Raw genomic sequence first — 14,860 nt, forward strand, 5'->3', positions numbered from 1 at the left:
TATGGTCATTATGATAAATTTAGCATAACAGACTAGAGAAAACATGGTTATGGGCCTAAGCTAGATTAAGTATGCTTACAGTATATTGGATGTGTCCTTATAGATTATAACGACCTCATATTCCATTCCATTCCGTGACAGTGTAGGCTAAATTCAGTAGTATTGGTACCAGGAGAGTTTAGACTCTCAGGTACCAACACTACCTTCACAGGAGGAACCAAGGCACCGTTGTGTGAAATGTTGGAGATTACCTGAATAGTTAGCCTTTATCAAGTCCCCCCTCCCCCCCCCCATACACAGCGACTATTGGCTTCGTACATAAAATGCATAGGCTTATTAGACTGGTTTAATTTCGGATTAATTATGTCTGTTATTTAGCGAGAAAAATTTTAAAAAGTGTAATTGAATAAATAATTTAATGTACATAATGTCTCATATGCTTAAGTTGGTCCCATATGAAATGCATTACATTGTACTGCAGTGCCAAAGAGTGAAAGTCTGTATATCTTCAACTGCAGCTCTTGTTTTCTTCGATGTTTAAACTTTTTTTCATATCCTTTCAGTAGGCTGTCCTGAAGTTGATGACCTTTCTTGACAGCTGAATCTCTAGTTTCTAGGCTAACTCATCCTTCTTTAATTTTTAGAGTTGGATTATGTAAGCATTCCTTTTCCATTTTCATCTTTGGATTTTATTTTCCAAACACATAGGTCTTCTTTACATAATTCAATAAAATCACTCCAAAATTCTGTATCACTTGAGACCATTATGTTTTATATGGCCAATAGACTACAAGATGTGTGCTTTTCAAGAGTTGTTAAGCTACTGAAGGGTATCACTAGATAAATGCGCCCCCCCCCCCCATCCTACACATCTAAATCTGGAGATACCGAAAGTTAATCAAGGCATGAACATGGCGTTGCCAGATTCCCACTTTTGGCAGAATGATGACCCTATACACACTCAGTTATTTGTGATACTAATAATCATTGCAATTATAGTTGTGTGTATGGGGACCCTAAGGCCTATAGTCAGAGTGCAAATCTGATTACAGTATCCATAGTACACAAGCATGTGGAAATGGGCGTTCTAGGACAAAGCCTTTGGATGGATGTGGTTAAACCACCTATGGTGTGAATAAATAGGTCAGTGTCCCAAGAAAGTACAATTAGTCCTAGGTATTTTTATTCTTCTGTAGCCTTGGGAAGGCTGCTTGCATTAGGTTTATATATAGCCTAGGTAGGCTATGCTATAGGTACTAGATGCTGGATGGCAAAGATACCTTACTACTCATAACCAGCATGATACTCGTTTGTCATTAGTTCACATACATATTATAAAGCAAAACAAATTAGATATGTGGTACTTGTATAGTCTTTTTGTTTTGAGGATTCATGAATTTCCTGGCAGTTAGCTAGGACTAAAGTAGAATCACCCATAATCTGTTAATGTGTATTATCATTAGCCTCTACCGGTATGATGTTTATACTATATTTAGTATGTCATTTCAGGTCATTTTCACGTAGCATTTGTCATGGAGCGTCCTCGACGGCACGTTCGGCCTCCAGGAGCACTAAATGATTATTTGACTGCTGATGATTCTGATAAAAAGAATGTTATTGCCTGAGGATGATGTCTCAGACAGTGTTGATGATGACCATAAAGAAGTTGATAGTAATGAAGGAAATTCAAAGGAATCAAAGAAAATCCTTCTTTCTCAGCCCTATAAGTGTAGCGAATGCAAAGCACGATACAGGAGTAAGGTAGCGTTGCTTCGCCATGCAGTCAAACATAGTGGTAAGTAGTGATCCTGTCTACTGCCAGCATTATAGTATTATTTTTACATTTATATGACCCTGATTGCATTTAGATTTTGTTACCCAGTGTTAATATTCTAATATAAATTTGTTTTACCTAGGTACATTCTCTGACTTTTGTACTGTATTGGCAAATTTCTTTATACTGTGGAATCAGTTATTTAATAGCTCATAAAAATTGTAACTTCTTGGGCCTAGTTGATGCTGATTTTTACCTACAGACTAGGTATGTACTGACAATTCTTCTTTTAAAAGGTTTTCTCTTTTTTTGACTGCGTTAGTTGGTTTGTACCATTATTTAATTTCTTAGTAAAAAAAAAAGGTGAATATTTTGTTTATTGAGAACCCTTGTTACTATTTTTGTGGTCATTGCCTTTTGTTGTGGTAACTCCTTTAGAACTTTTGCAAACCTCATTTGTGATTTCATTTTTTACATTGGTCCAAGACAAAAACCTGAGAAAACTTTGATTCAGCTTTATTAGTGATGAATATAAAATTAAATCATGGATAAAGCAAAACTATAACCTTCAGCAGTTAATTTCCAGTTATTAATTTCCACATGTCTATAATGTACATTATGAATGGCCCTTTTTCTCTCTCGGCCTTATTCATGTTGGCTAGTTCTTCATGGTTGGGAGCATCTTAAAGTTTTGTGTTCCTCACTTGCATTATTTTTGCATTACAAGGGTTAGTTGAGCTTATGTCATACTGTATAAGTACAATGAAGTGTTATATATGTCTTCATAATGACATTAGTTAGCACTGTACCTGTTGTTAAAGAATAGTATTTTAAATTAAGTAGATAGCTAGCCTGAGGTATAATTAAACTTGGGTAAAATGCCTACATGCACAGTTGAGAAACTTAACTATGACATGGGCACAGCTTGTCAAGTCAGTTAACATTAGATGTAGAAAAACTTGTCAGATGATTGCAGACACAGTACTGTATGGATAAGGCTTGCTAATTCATAGTCAACAGTGAATAATAAATGGTGAGAATTGCATGCTTTAGGATGAGGGGTGCAGCATAAAACACCAGAAGTTGCCAAGGATTAATGACTACACAAAACATCAATTAATAATACAGTAATTTTATAATGCATAGTCTCTTATTTACTAATACCTAATTTCCATATGATGTACCTTAATTACAGTTAGTGTATCTTTTAATAAAATTTCTTGTATATTTTTGTCTGTATAATTTAAATTGGATTCCTTCTTTCACAGGTGACAAGCCGTTTACTTGCCCAGAGTGTGGAAAGGGACTTTCTAGCCAGTGCGCTTTATCTGAGCATAGGAACATACATACTAATAGTAGGCCTCACAGGTAATTGCTGATACAAATTACAAATATACCTTTCACAGATGTTCTTACTATAGTATGCAGATTATTTTTTTTTTATAATAATTGATTTACATCTTTGCAGATGCGACAAATGTGGACAAGAAAGTCGGCAGTTAAGTGTCCATCTACGCCATCTTCTCACCCATGAGACCCCTGAGCATATGTACTGCTGTTCTGTATGTGGCAAATCTTTCAAGCAGAACGAATACTTGCGTAGACACATGCGTAAACACACAGGTTAGTTTTGCAAGATCCTTATAGAATTTAATTATGCATATAGTACAAGGAGGGTTACATAAGTCATGGGTAAAAGTTCGGGTGTACTGTATATGTAAAATGCAAACCATTGTCACATTAGAGCATATCTCTTATTCAGTATGAAGCAGTGACTGACTGTGAATCATATTCAGCATAAAGTACATTACTGTTTAGTTTTTTGTTTCTCCCAACAACAGTGATTTTGAGCTTAACTGTTGCCAGACAATATCTTGATTAGCTACTTTTCCTTGGGCTTTGTTTCAGTAGGGAACATCAGCTATCACTGTATAGCAAAGCTGCCCAGTAACACTTTACAGTATTGTGGATGTTAAAGCTGCATGTAAGCTTAGGAGAAGCTGTGCTACTGCTTTAGTGTTATGCCAGAGTGCCACTAAGCCTTGTGTATCATCTGTGTTGTGAATAAACATATAATTTTATTTATTTTGATCTGATATATACATGCTCTTGTACTATTTTACTCTCTTTTCCATATATGGACATTCTCTTAGGTGGAAAATTCCCTAGCAAGTTGTAGTCAGTTTGGTACGTGTCACAGGAATCTGTACATATGAGTAAAGGGAAAAGCTCACATGAAAATATTTATGATGATGCGTTATGATAATAAGTACTGTAGTGTACAACCTGTTGTCCTGCACCACACTCATGTAAATTTCCAGGTCAATTTCACACAACTGTGAGAATTGTATAAAAAATTATACATACCATAGGTCACAATTGGTTTCCAGATACCAAATTCAACTTAATAGTGATCTTTAAAAATCAGTCTGTTCCGAAGTGGTTACTCAGCTTCTGTAAAAGTGAGATCTGTTAATCTCTAGGACTTATGAAAATTTTCGAAAACAAGTCTCTCTCTCAAATAAATATAAGCCTTATACTTCTCCTGAAGTTCCTTCCTCCCATTTCCATCAGCTGCCACATATCTCAGACATGCAGTTAACCAAAAAGTAGTCTATCAAAGGGAGATGGGACACCTTTAGTAAAAGGCATTTCACTCATGATTTAATTACTTTTATCCTATTATGTAATTCAGCATGGCTTGCCAGCAAGGTTTCAGGATTTTTTACAAGTAAGAGGTTTGTACTTTGAATGAAAGTTGAAACATTTTGTTGTTGATGAATCTCCATTTCTGATACCACTGACTGGCTGTACTTTTGGGATGAATTATAGAATGTTACATTGATATTAGTCTTCTCTCTGCACAGATTTTAAATAACTCATGCACTACTATATTCATGAAAAAAAGAAAAAATTTTATTTTTCATTCATATATTTGTAAACTTGGAATGTGACATAAAAACAGATAGAAGGTTGCATTAAGATTTCTAAATTTGTAATCATTCCGAGAACATAACTTATTAAGATATAATTACTGTATATAAGAATGGATATAGGCATGCATGTACTGTATGTGCAAACTGCATGTATGTAGATGTATGTGTATGCATATATATCTATTTTATATACAGTATATAGTTACTGCATGTATATGAAAGAAAATCCTTTGGGCTACAAAGTGAAATGAAGACAAAGATGTTGATGATGATGAGTTTACCATAAAAGAGTTAAGAATATTGACACTGGGGTAAGGTTAATTAAACTGTTTATATAATAATAATAGATATTGCTGGGCTAATCAGACTTTTTTTTTTTAGGGGAGAAACCCTTTATTTGTGAAGAATGTGGAAAGTCTTTTACATGCAAAAGTGAACTGAATCGCCACAAAAAGCGCCACTCATCTGAAAGACCACACACATGCCCAGACTGTGGGCAGACATTCAAAATGCTGCACAACCTCCGTACTCACATCAAAGCTCATACTGGTACTCAACAATGGAAATGCTTACTCTGTTCAGCAGTCTTTCCAAAGCCAAAATTACTTGAGGTAAGTAGTGTTAAGAGTACAGCAGTGTGCATTGTTAAATGAAGATGATTATGTTGTGATTGATTCACTAAAAGTCACTTTTCATATTGTTTTTAATAACTGAATAGCAGTGGGCAAACCCAGTGATGAAAAGCTGATTAAAGCACTGAATTTTTGGAGAACAGTAGTTGAGACCTCTCACTAGATGGGGGAGGTCCCCCATCACCTAATCAAATTCTCCCCATTCTTTATCCTCATGTGAGATTGATATGTACAATGCCATCTTCCAACTGTGTTTTGTCTTTCCTTGACTTCTTCAATTTACCTTTTTTTTCCAGTTTTGAGATTTACTTATAGACATCATCTAAATGAAGGGCACTGCACATAAAACTAAAGTTTATTAGCAGCTTCACTTCAGCTCCAGCTGCATTGATTTCTGTCTTTCAATTTTCATCTGATTCCTTTTGGTCTCATTCCATCACTGTCCAGCTTCTTTATTTACCTTGCTCCAATTTTTACATATCTTACAGAGCAAGTTCTTCAAATAAGACTTATGAGTGTTTAACAATGTAACTCAGTGACCTCATTAACCTACTTTATAATACAGTAATATGGTTTATGACAGATACACATGGGAGTAAAATTAAACTCCGTATGTTGTATTTTCCTTTTGATTGCTTTAAATATTGTTGGTCTTTGTATTGTGTTTTTCAGGCACATCGTAAAACCCACTTGGAAAGTGTTCAGCACCTCGAGGTAAACAGACCAAACGAAAACACTCTTATCGTCACAGCAGAAGGAGATGACAGACGAAAACTCCCAACAGTTCATAATGTTTTGCTTCCAAAGGACAAAGTAGGAAATATAATCTCTCCAACAAGTCCTCAGAAAAAATTGCTAAGAATTAATGATACAACTCTACCTTTAGAGTTAATTCTCAAGTCTGTAGGCAAAGGAAGCAACATAAAAATCAAAATAATTGATAAACCAGCTCAGTCCAAGCCTGAAGCTTTTCCAGTGATGGAAAATATTGTGGAACTTATTGATGAAGAGAGGCATGAGCTACAGGAAGGGACTTTTGCTCAAAATCAGCACAACAGCATGCCAAGTAAGAGAAGGCTAGCTTTTGTTACTATAAATTTATGAACAATATTTAGAGAACTGTATTGTGCATTGTGGATTAATATGCATTGGTTTTAATAGGTCTGTGAAGTTGAAGTCATTCAAGGAATTTCTATCCAGGCTGTTGTGAAAATAGTTATTTTTAGCTAAGAGACAAGTATCTCCCCTGCTCAAGTCTTTCATACCTATCAGACTTCCATCCCATACAAGCCTTTGGAAAAAGCAGAACAAGAGCAATACATAACACTGAAATATAGTTACTTCATACCAACTTGATAAAAATAAAGTGAATACCTTTTAGTAAGAAATAAAGGATTGTCACTAATTATAGTACATTACATACCACGAGTATACAAAAAAAGGAAAGAAGCATTCAAAAACAATATAAGTATCAATAAGATTAAATTTAAAAATAATCAAAGATGCAGGAAGAACTTTGCCTAGAGTCAGGATGTGGTAAGGCAGCTTGCCAATGTTTTTGTCAGTGTAAGTCCGATTCAGGGGAAATGTAAGCAGAAACAACATAGGCCTTCTATTTTATGAAGAGGGAGAGAACACTATCCTCACCATGATTTCTTTAAACAGGTTAAAGCTTTTAGTGAATATTCATGATGAAATAAGAGTACCAATAACATGAAAACAGTGTTATTTATAATTTTATGATTCCATTCCCATCTTAAATCATTCATTTTTAAATACCAGTACCAGAATAATTATAATACATTGTATGAAGTGTTTGACAGTTTTTTTTAAATGAATGAAATGTATGGAAGACAAGATAGATCATCCTTAATATAATTTTAGAGCTACAGCTACAGAGGTGGGTATTCAGGTTGTATTTTGACCTCATGGGTTGTGGCCTGAAAAGAAAGTGATCTTGAATATTAGAAACTAATTCTGATAGGTTACTCATAATTTCTTTTGATGAAAACCTGTGGGTTACATTAATTGAAAATACTGTACAATGTATCATTAGACCTCAGTTTAAGTACCATTAGTTAACCAATTTCTTATTTAGGTGGTGTAAAGACAATGAACTATGAGCCAGTTCAAGTCACTAATGTTTTGAGCATCGCTGCCAGTATAGAAAGTCACTGCCTTTCCAATCACTATCTTCAAATCGACCCAGCATCAGAAGATTACAGATGCTGGTTAGCAACCCTTTCTTCATTATGTAGGGAGCTTGACCCTCCATACAGTGCAGAGGTATTTATAATTTTCTTCTTTTGTGATTGTTGAAGGTTTTCTCAATACAGTCTAATGATTATCGACATCTGCAGAGATCAGATTTGCCATCCATATTACACATGACATCCACTGTTATTGGGTGTATTGAAGTAAAATCTTTGTTTTTCAATCACTAGTTATCTTGCAGAATGTTTTTTTAAAGGTATTTTTATAAAAATTACATCATTAAATATATTGCTTCTCTCTCCAGGTTTGTAAGCTTCTTCATCAGATAACAACAGGATTGCAACTTTGTTTAATTCAGGGACCAAGACAATCTCTTGTCAATCCATCACACACAGATTCTGGTAACCTCACAAGCGCTCTTCCTTGTGGTGATTCTTCTGAATACCAGTTTATCTATGAACAATATGCCACTATTATGGGAAAACTCCAAAACCATTTTAGTTATAATGTTAATAATAATGAATAAACCTTTCTTACTGTTGTGTTTTTATTTTTGTACAGTATCTAAATGCAATGAATGTAATTTATGAAAAACAGGATTATAAAATTATTATTTTCATAATTCAGTAACATGCAGAGTATTTTTTCATAATGCCAATGCATCTTGATTGCCACATTGGGATGTTTTTAACTAGTACCTAATCACTGGGCATCAACCAGCAATTTCATTGTACTTTTCTTAGCTGATGCTTAACTTTCACAACTAAATAATAATGTTGGTGCAATGATGAAAGCTTACTTTTCATTAGGCTATTTGTATCAAGAGGAAAGATGGTAAGAACTGCACTTCTAATGGTAATTGGCGGTCATGAAAAACAAGAAATATGAGCAAGTGCACAGACCTAATGTTAATAGTTGTGAGCAAAGTTTATTAATGACATCTGATAACATATAAGTAACACTCTTATCCTAGTAGCAGAATCCTCATCTGGGAGAAGAATAACACTAACCCCAGTAGCAGAATCCTCATCTGGGAGAAGAATATACTTCTTGCAAGACTCACTATATCACTTGGCAAGGCATTGTTCAGTAAACACTATGCATAAACAAAAGGGGTCTGTTTATTAATTTATACAATACATACACTCTACTGTATACTAAATAATGAATGTCTAAAAAGAAAAGTCATAGGAATACTGTATAAAAGGACTTAACCATACTTGGGCTGGATGAGCAGTTCCCCAGTTTCTGTGCAATTCCACATAGATACAAACAACTATAAGGAGCTTGGACTAATTTAAAGTCATGGACTACCTGTTAAGGAAACACCAGTGCTTGTTGTCTATTTCCTTTGGAAAATCCAAGTGAAGTAACTCCCAAAGAACTGTAAATGAATGAGATAGCAATTAAAACTAAAGTCATAATTCTATGAGCATGGTAGAAAAAACAGAGCAGTAAAATCTGTGGCCCTACGTAGCAAATCCCCGTAGGGGGTAGTGCCATCAGTGCACCTGATGCATTGCACTGTAGGCATTACTATGGTTCTTTGCAGTGTCCCTTCAGCCCCTAGCTGCAACTCCCTCTTTCCTTTTACTGTACCTCCATTCATTTTCTCTTCCATCTCATTTCACATTCTCTCCTAACAATTGATTCATACTGCAACTGCAAGGTTTTCCTCCTGTTACACCTCTCTCAAGCCTTTTTACGGTCAGTTTCCGTTTCAGTGATGAATGACCTCTTAAGTCCCAGCGCTTGGCCTTTGGCCTAAATTCTATAATCTTTTCTTTGTGGCAAAGGAAAATGTCCAATTCAGGGAATGAACCATATACCCCAAAGCCATATCTAATTATAAACCTAGTGGGATATTTACTGATGTCCACATTCAGTATTCAAAGAAGGAACTGTGACGAGTATGAAATTCCTCTTCCCAGAATAAAAGAGCTGAAATGCCTAGCTGGTAAACAGAAACTTATAACTGAGGTAACTAGATACACATACATACGTATAGGCTAATTGTGAAACACATCATGTTCTGATGATTTAGTGCCCTAACCCACTGGCAATCAATAAATGTATACAGAATTCCAAGAAACATGTACTATATTTGAAGAAATTATTTTAAAAGGAATTTCTACTCGCACTCACTTGGTTCATGAGGATGAGGGCATTCTAAAAAAGCAATAAAAATGTATATATTGTACAGTATTGAGTTGTGATCCAGTAACCAAGACAAAATCACAAACACTATGGTAATCTCCCATGAAAATATTCCATCAAGAGGATTTATTCATAAACAGTATACCCTAAGAATATTTCTCCCATTAAGTGTGACTCAAGGGGCAAAAAATAAAATCATGTAACAACATAAGAAACATCTCATTTTGCTTCAAAAGATGAACAGTAACTACAAGATCATTAGCAATGATAATGCAATACAGGCATTACATCAGCAATACCCCCAAGAAAAAAAAAAGATAATCATTATGCTGGATACATAGGCTAATAGGAACAAATTCTTATAGCATTTTTAATTGTATAGGACAAGAATGCAGTATGTGCAACTTGCCATATCACTTTGATTTTGACATGGGATTGCTATCACATAAGTGAAACAAATTATTTCTTGTGAGAAAGTAAGCACTAAAACTGAAAATGACTTATTCACTTTTGATAATGCACCTTTATCAAAATCACTGTGCCACCTTTAAATTAAAAACAATAAGCACTTTCAGCTAGCCACCCATCCATGATGCAAGCCAAATTGAAACAGGAGACTGTAGATATACAGAACAACGGCTCCCCCTATGCAACAGAATTATCATCTAAGAGAACAGCTTGTGAATTCTTTTGTCTATTAAGATCAGTCAAACACCTGTCTAACCTTTCCAAGTATTGGATGTACCATATGCTAAATAAGAGTTTGCAAATTGTATGGACACATCTGTGACCAGTCCCAGGAGGTTAAAATGTTATCATCTAATGTATTCTACCAAAAATTAACAAAATTAGAGTTCAATGTGTTTCTCACACAAACAGGTTAGCTATTTCATATAACCTTTATTGATGGAAACAGCTATGTGTCTAACATGACTCACAAGAAATAATCAAGTGATCAGTAACACTAAGGAAAATTTTTGTCTTTCCTGAAAAAGAAACTACGGGATATTACACACTAAGTACACATCGAGTCTTTTCCTCCAATGGAAACTAATAAAACCAACCTACCTACTGAGTGATTCAGTGAAAAAATACTGCTGATTATGTTTTATTTTCATAAAATTACAAAAATTTCAATGTAATATTTAATGTTTTCAAAAGAACAAAATCAGTTTCTAACCTAGCGAATTTTCATTTTGTGCTAAACGCAATGCATAGCTTAACCTGCATTTAAATAAACAATAATGTACATATTAATTTTCATTGCACATTTATAATGCATAGATAAGATATCCATATCCACTGACTTAAAGGGGAAATGAATAGCAGTCTAAAGCTACCACAGTTCACCGCAACTCAGGAATACCAAGAGTGTGGTTTAAAGTCAAAACACTGCTGTTCTGTACAGTACTAAGGAAGCTCTACTCTACTTGTAAATAATAATATAAATAAAAACACCTTTATTGAAATACAATATCATGCTTACATTGAACTGTTTATTAGCAGGGCTGAACTTTATGAAAGGACACGATTCATACTTAAGACTAGATTTGACACAAAAGGAATGTAATAAAAAATTACATATACCTGCATATTAACATGCATAAAAGTTCAAGAACAAACAGGTAAATTTGTCCAGAACACACACTCTTCTATCATGAGTAAATTTCGTTTATATACAATACATAAATTTCTAATACATGGCAGATAACAGGTAGTCAGGTTGCCCTCTGACAGTAACCATATCAGTCATTCAGTAACTTTTAATACAGCTATAAACATCTGTCACAGCAAGAGCTTAACATTTGGCAACAAAATAAATAATTTAGTAAAATGGTAACAATTAAACTATCATGAGCTTCACAAGAGGAATAGTATTCCTATGCATTTTTCTATGGAAAGATGTAAACTGAGCCAAATGGCTAGCTATGCTGAAAAGAAACAAATATGCAATTTGTACAAGAACTATATATTCTGCCACTGCATTACATTAAACTTCCTTAAACATTTGTCCTAAACAATCAGGAAAGAGGACAAAGTATTTCATGTGCATAAATATCATGACTGCATACAAACTTACAGCTATTATAGGGTATTTGTACAGATGGCTACTGCATCAAAAAAATATAACCTCTAAGAACCATAGCTTACTTTAATATTAGCTACCTATATTCATTAACAGTAAATTTCAACTTGAGAGTGAGAGCATTTTGCTCACGAATATTGGCATCCTCAGGATATTCATATGCTTTCTGGGGATTTGGTATATAAAATGGATAAATAAATGCAGTAAAATAGCGACCAATCAATGGATTTTTTAGGTGCCTGGGTCGACGAGCATGTCTAAGGTTTTCTTGTGCTAGATACCTAGCTAAACCCCCATCTGTGAGAACCCTATAAAATGGTTGGTCAGTACCATGAGCTAACCCCGTTTCGCCCATCAGTACTAATGTATCCTCACTTTCAACACACATAGAATCCCAATCATATACTACACACAGATCACCACCTCTTTGCTCTAGAACTTCTCCCACAGCGAACTGAACTTGCCAACTTTTACGATCAACTCTACGTTTTTGTACCATTTCACCTCCAGGCCATCCATGAGGCCATGGTATGCTTGCCAACGGGTTTAAACTTGCATAATTTGTCATTCCCGTCGACAGAAGATTCTTTAGTTCAGAAACACGAGTGCGGGCCCTTTTGTCAACACTAGCTAACATACGCAGCAAATCTCTCATTGTATTTGGCGGCTGTCCCATCCCTCTTCTGAAATTCAACAACTTCTCAAGGGTGTGTTTCGAGTTAATACGTAGTAGTATGCTTAGGTGTAGCAACTTCCCTTCGATCTGTTCACTGCCAGTTACTTTGAGTAGACAATGCATGTAGTGGTATAACCTGCTCATTTTCCAATGCTCAACATGTTGCCAAGCAGTAAATAACAATCGTATTGGCTGATGATATGTTTCTTCATCCAACAAATCATACAAGGTAGGTTCCCCAGCAGGCCACTGCTCTCCTTTTAGCCAACATTCTGCTAAAAATACAATCTGCTGGATTATTGCACGGCACATTCCTGGTGCATCCACCAACTGTCCTTCCCTCCAGTCAGTAACCAAACTCACAGATGGTTCATCTTCTTTGCAGAGTTCACAACCATTAACGTACCCACTTACATTGTCTTGACCAATATAATGCAGTTTCCATGTGTCCAAAATATGATCTGTTACACATTTGTGCACCTCAGTATGAACACCAAGTCTCCTAGCTACACAAGACTGGATTACTAACAGCAGCTTTGAGCTTCCTTGTTTGTAAGACAATACTTTATCAACACAATAATGATCTGGCCCACTGCCCAGTAAGCTATTATTAATTTTGAATCGGTTCACATGTTTTATGATGTGATGAGTGGCTTGCAGTATTTCCAGGCAATGCTCCCCTTTCCACAAACTTGTCCATGGAGAATCATCATCTTTTCTCTCCTGCTTTAGGCAGATGGGGTTATTGGGATACTTGGTGTCAATGTACGACAAAGTTCGCGCTGCCAGTGTGTCCAAAGTGTGTGCGATCCATTTCTGCATACAAATATTGGGCTCTAACTTCGTTCTCGGATCTTGCTGCAGACTTACAACTATCCAGTACAACCCTTCTTCATAGTTGTATTTCACTGGTTGTGCGAGAAACTCGCTCCATTTCCGATTCGTGATACACTGGTCGTAAATGTGATTATACACCTTATCCGCATAATACTTAAGTGTTAAATCCACGCACTGCGGGCTCGTGATTAGGATGTTGTGGCACTCATCCAAAATGTAATACATATTAGACTCGCCAAATTCCTCTTTAAAGAGAGTTTCATAGAGAGCGAGTGCACGACGTGGGATGTCGGGCCATTCATAATCGTGGTACATGGACCACACGAACGTTCGTGACAAGCCTAAAATACACTGCACAAGCTTCTTTTTACTCTTATATTTACCGACGAATCTGGCTTTCCAGTCCACTTTTTCTTTAATCTGTGATTCACAGTACTCGTAACTGTACGGATAATGCTGACTGTACTTCGTTTTCCACAGAGAATTACGCTGACACACCCCATTAAGATATTTACTGGTTAACGAACAGCTGACAACGTCCTCGACGCTGACATTGAAATCGCTTAGTATTCGTTCGACCACTTCATAAGGAAGGGTCTCGATGTTAACAACTCTCTCCATCGTTGCCGAAAATTGATCAGGTGCTGCCTGTCATTAGTGATTACACGGTAAACTTATCAGAGAAAGTACTAAGCGCTACATTTTCCCTTGCTATTGTAAACAAACGATCTAAAGTCACGTACCTTACCCACCAAAAGGTAGGCAATGCAGTCTTGTGAATTGGTAAATATTGTAGTGTGTCTCATGTTCTTGTAGTATTTGGCTGCTCTGTGTATCAATATTTTACCCCGTGTAAACTCATTGTCTTGCTGAATAGTATTTATCACAGCCATTAAAATAATTACTGAGTAATTTTCCAGCTAATAGCGAGTTAATAAATAGTTGTTGCAGCTGTCAAATAATTAAACCTTAACTCCCGAGTCACTATTTTAGCATTAACATATATTTTATTTATAATATAGTTGGGAAAAGTATTCCTTTTCAAAATGTTTTCGACATTTTGAGCTACACACTAAACTTGAGAAGCAATAAAGATTTATGTAGCCTAAACGTCCTATAAAGGGTGCTTTATTTGATTTAACTCTGTTATGACGACATCAAAGTCACCGATAATAAATACTAGACTGAACTCTAAAGTGCTTTCTTGATTAAGGAATTATATACTGCTAGGGTTTCATAACGTTCATAACTCCCCTACAATGTGTTTCTAATTTGGGCCCACTCCACAGAAGGTGCTCTGTGGGTCCTGCAAATTCATTTTACGCAAACCCCTACGTTTTACCAGAGACATTCGAAGATTCTCGGAGTACTCCACATAACTTGTTCAATAGGTATTTTTATAACACTGAAAAAAAAGTTTTTTATTTTTCCCTGGAAGGCTTGACATTCTTAGCCTTCTTAATACCCAGTGCTTTATTGTACAATTTTGAAAACTAAAACAAAATTCAGAGTGCACCTTTTATAGGAGGTCAGTGCAACTCAGACAAT

At 35.6% G+C, this 14,860-nt stretch overlaps 2 protein-coding genes across 2 annotated transcripts; one reads left to right on the forward strand and one right to left on the reverse strand.

The window, feature by feature from the left end:
• The first annotated feature begins 1,513 nt into the window (after positions 1–1,513).
• On the forward strand, positions 1,514–8,096 carry LOC136839540 (uncharacterized). Its single transcript, XM_067105759.1, is given in 8 exon segments — positions 1,514–1,622; positions 1,624–1,795; positions 3,043–3,142; positions 3,243–3,397; positions 5,092–5,321; positions 6,015–6,408; positions 7,441–7,628; positions 7,861–8,096. Coding segments are annotated over 8 exon segments (1,551 nt in total). The 5' UTR covers positions 1,514–1,532; the 3' UTR covers positions 8,083–8,096.
• Positions 8,097–10,808: 2,712 nt separating this feature from the next.
• On the reverse strand, positions 10,809–14,063 carry LOC136839539 (uncharacterized). The gene has a single exon (XM_067105758.1). The coding sequence runs from the start codon at positions 13,931–13,933 to the stop codon at positions 11,876–11,878; it is 2,058 nt and encodes a 685-aa protein (XP_066961859.1). The 5' UTR covers positions 13,934–14,063; the 3' UTR covers positions 10,809–11,875.
• Between the last annotated feature and the right edge of the window lie 797 nt (positions 14,064–14,860).

Source organism: Macrobrachium rosenbergii, chromosome 6 (genome assembly GCF_040412425.1).
Source record: "Macrobrachium rosenbergii isolate ZJJX-2024 chromosome 6, ASM4041242v1, whole genome shotgun sequence".
NCBI lineage: Eukaryota > Metazoa > Arthropoda > Malacostraca > Decapoda > Palaemonidae > Macrobrachium > Macrobrachium rosenbergii.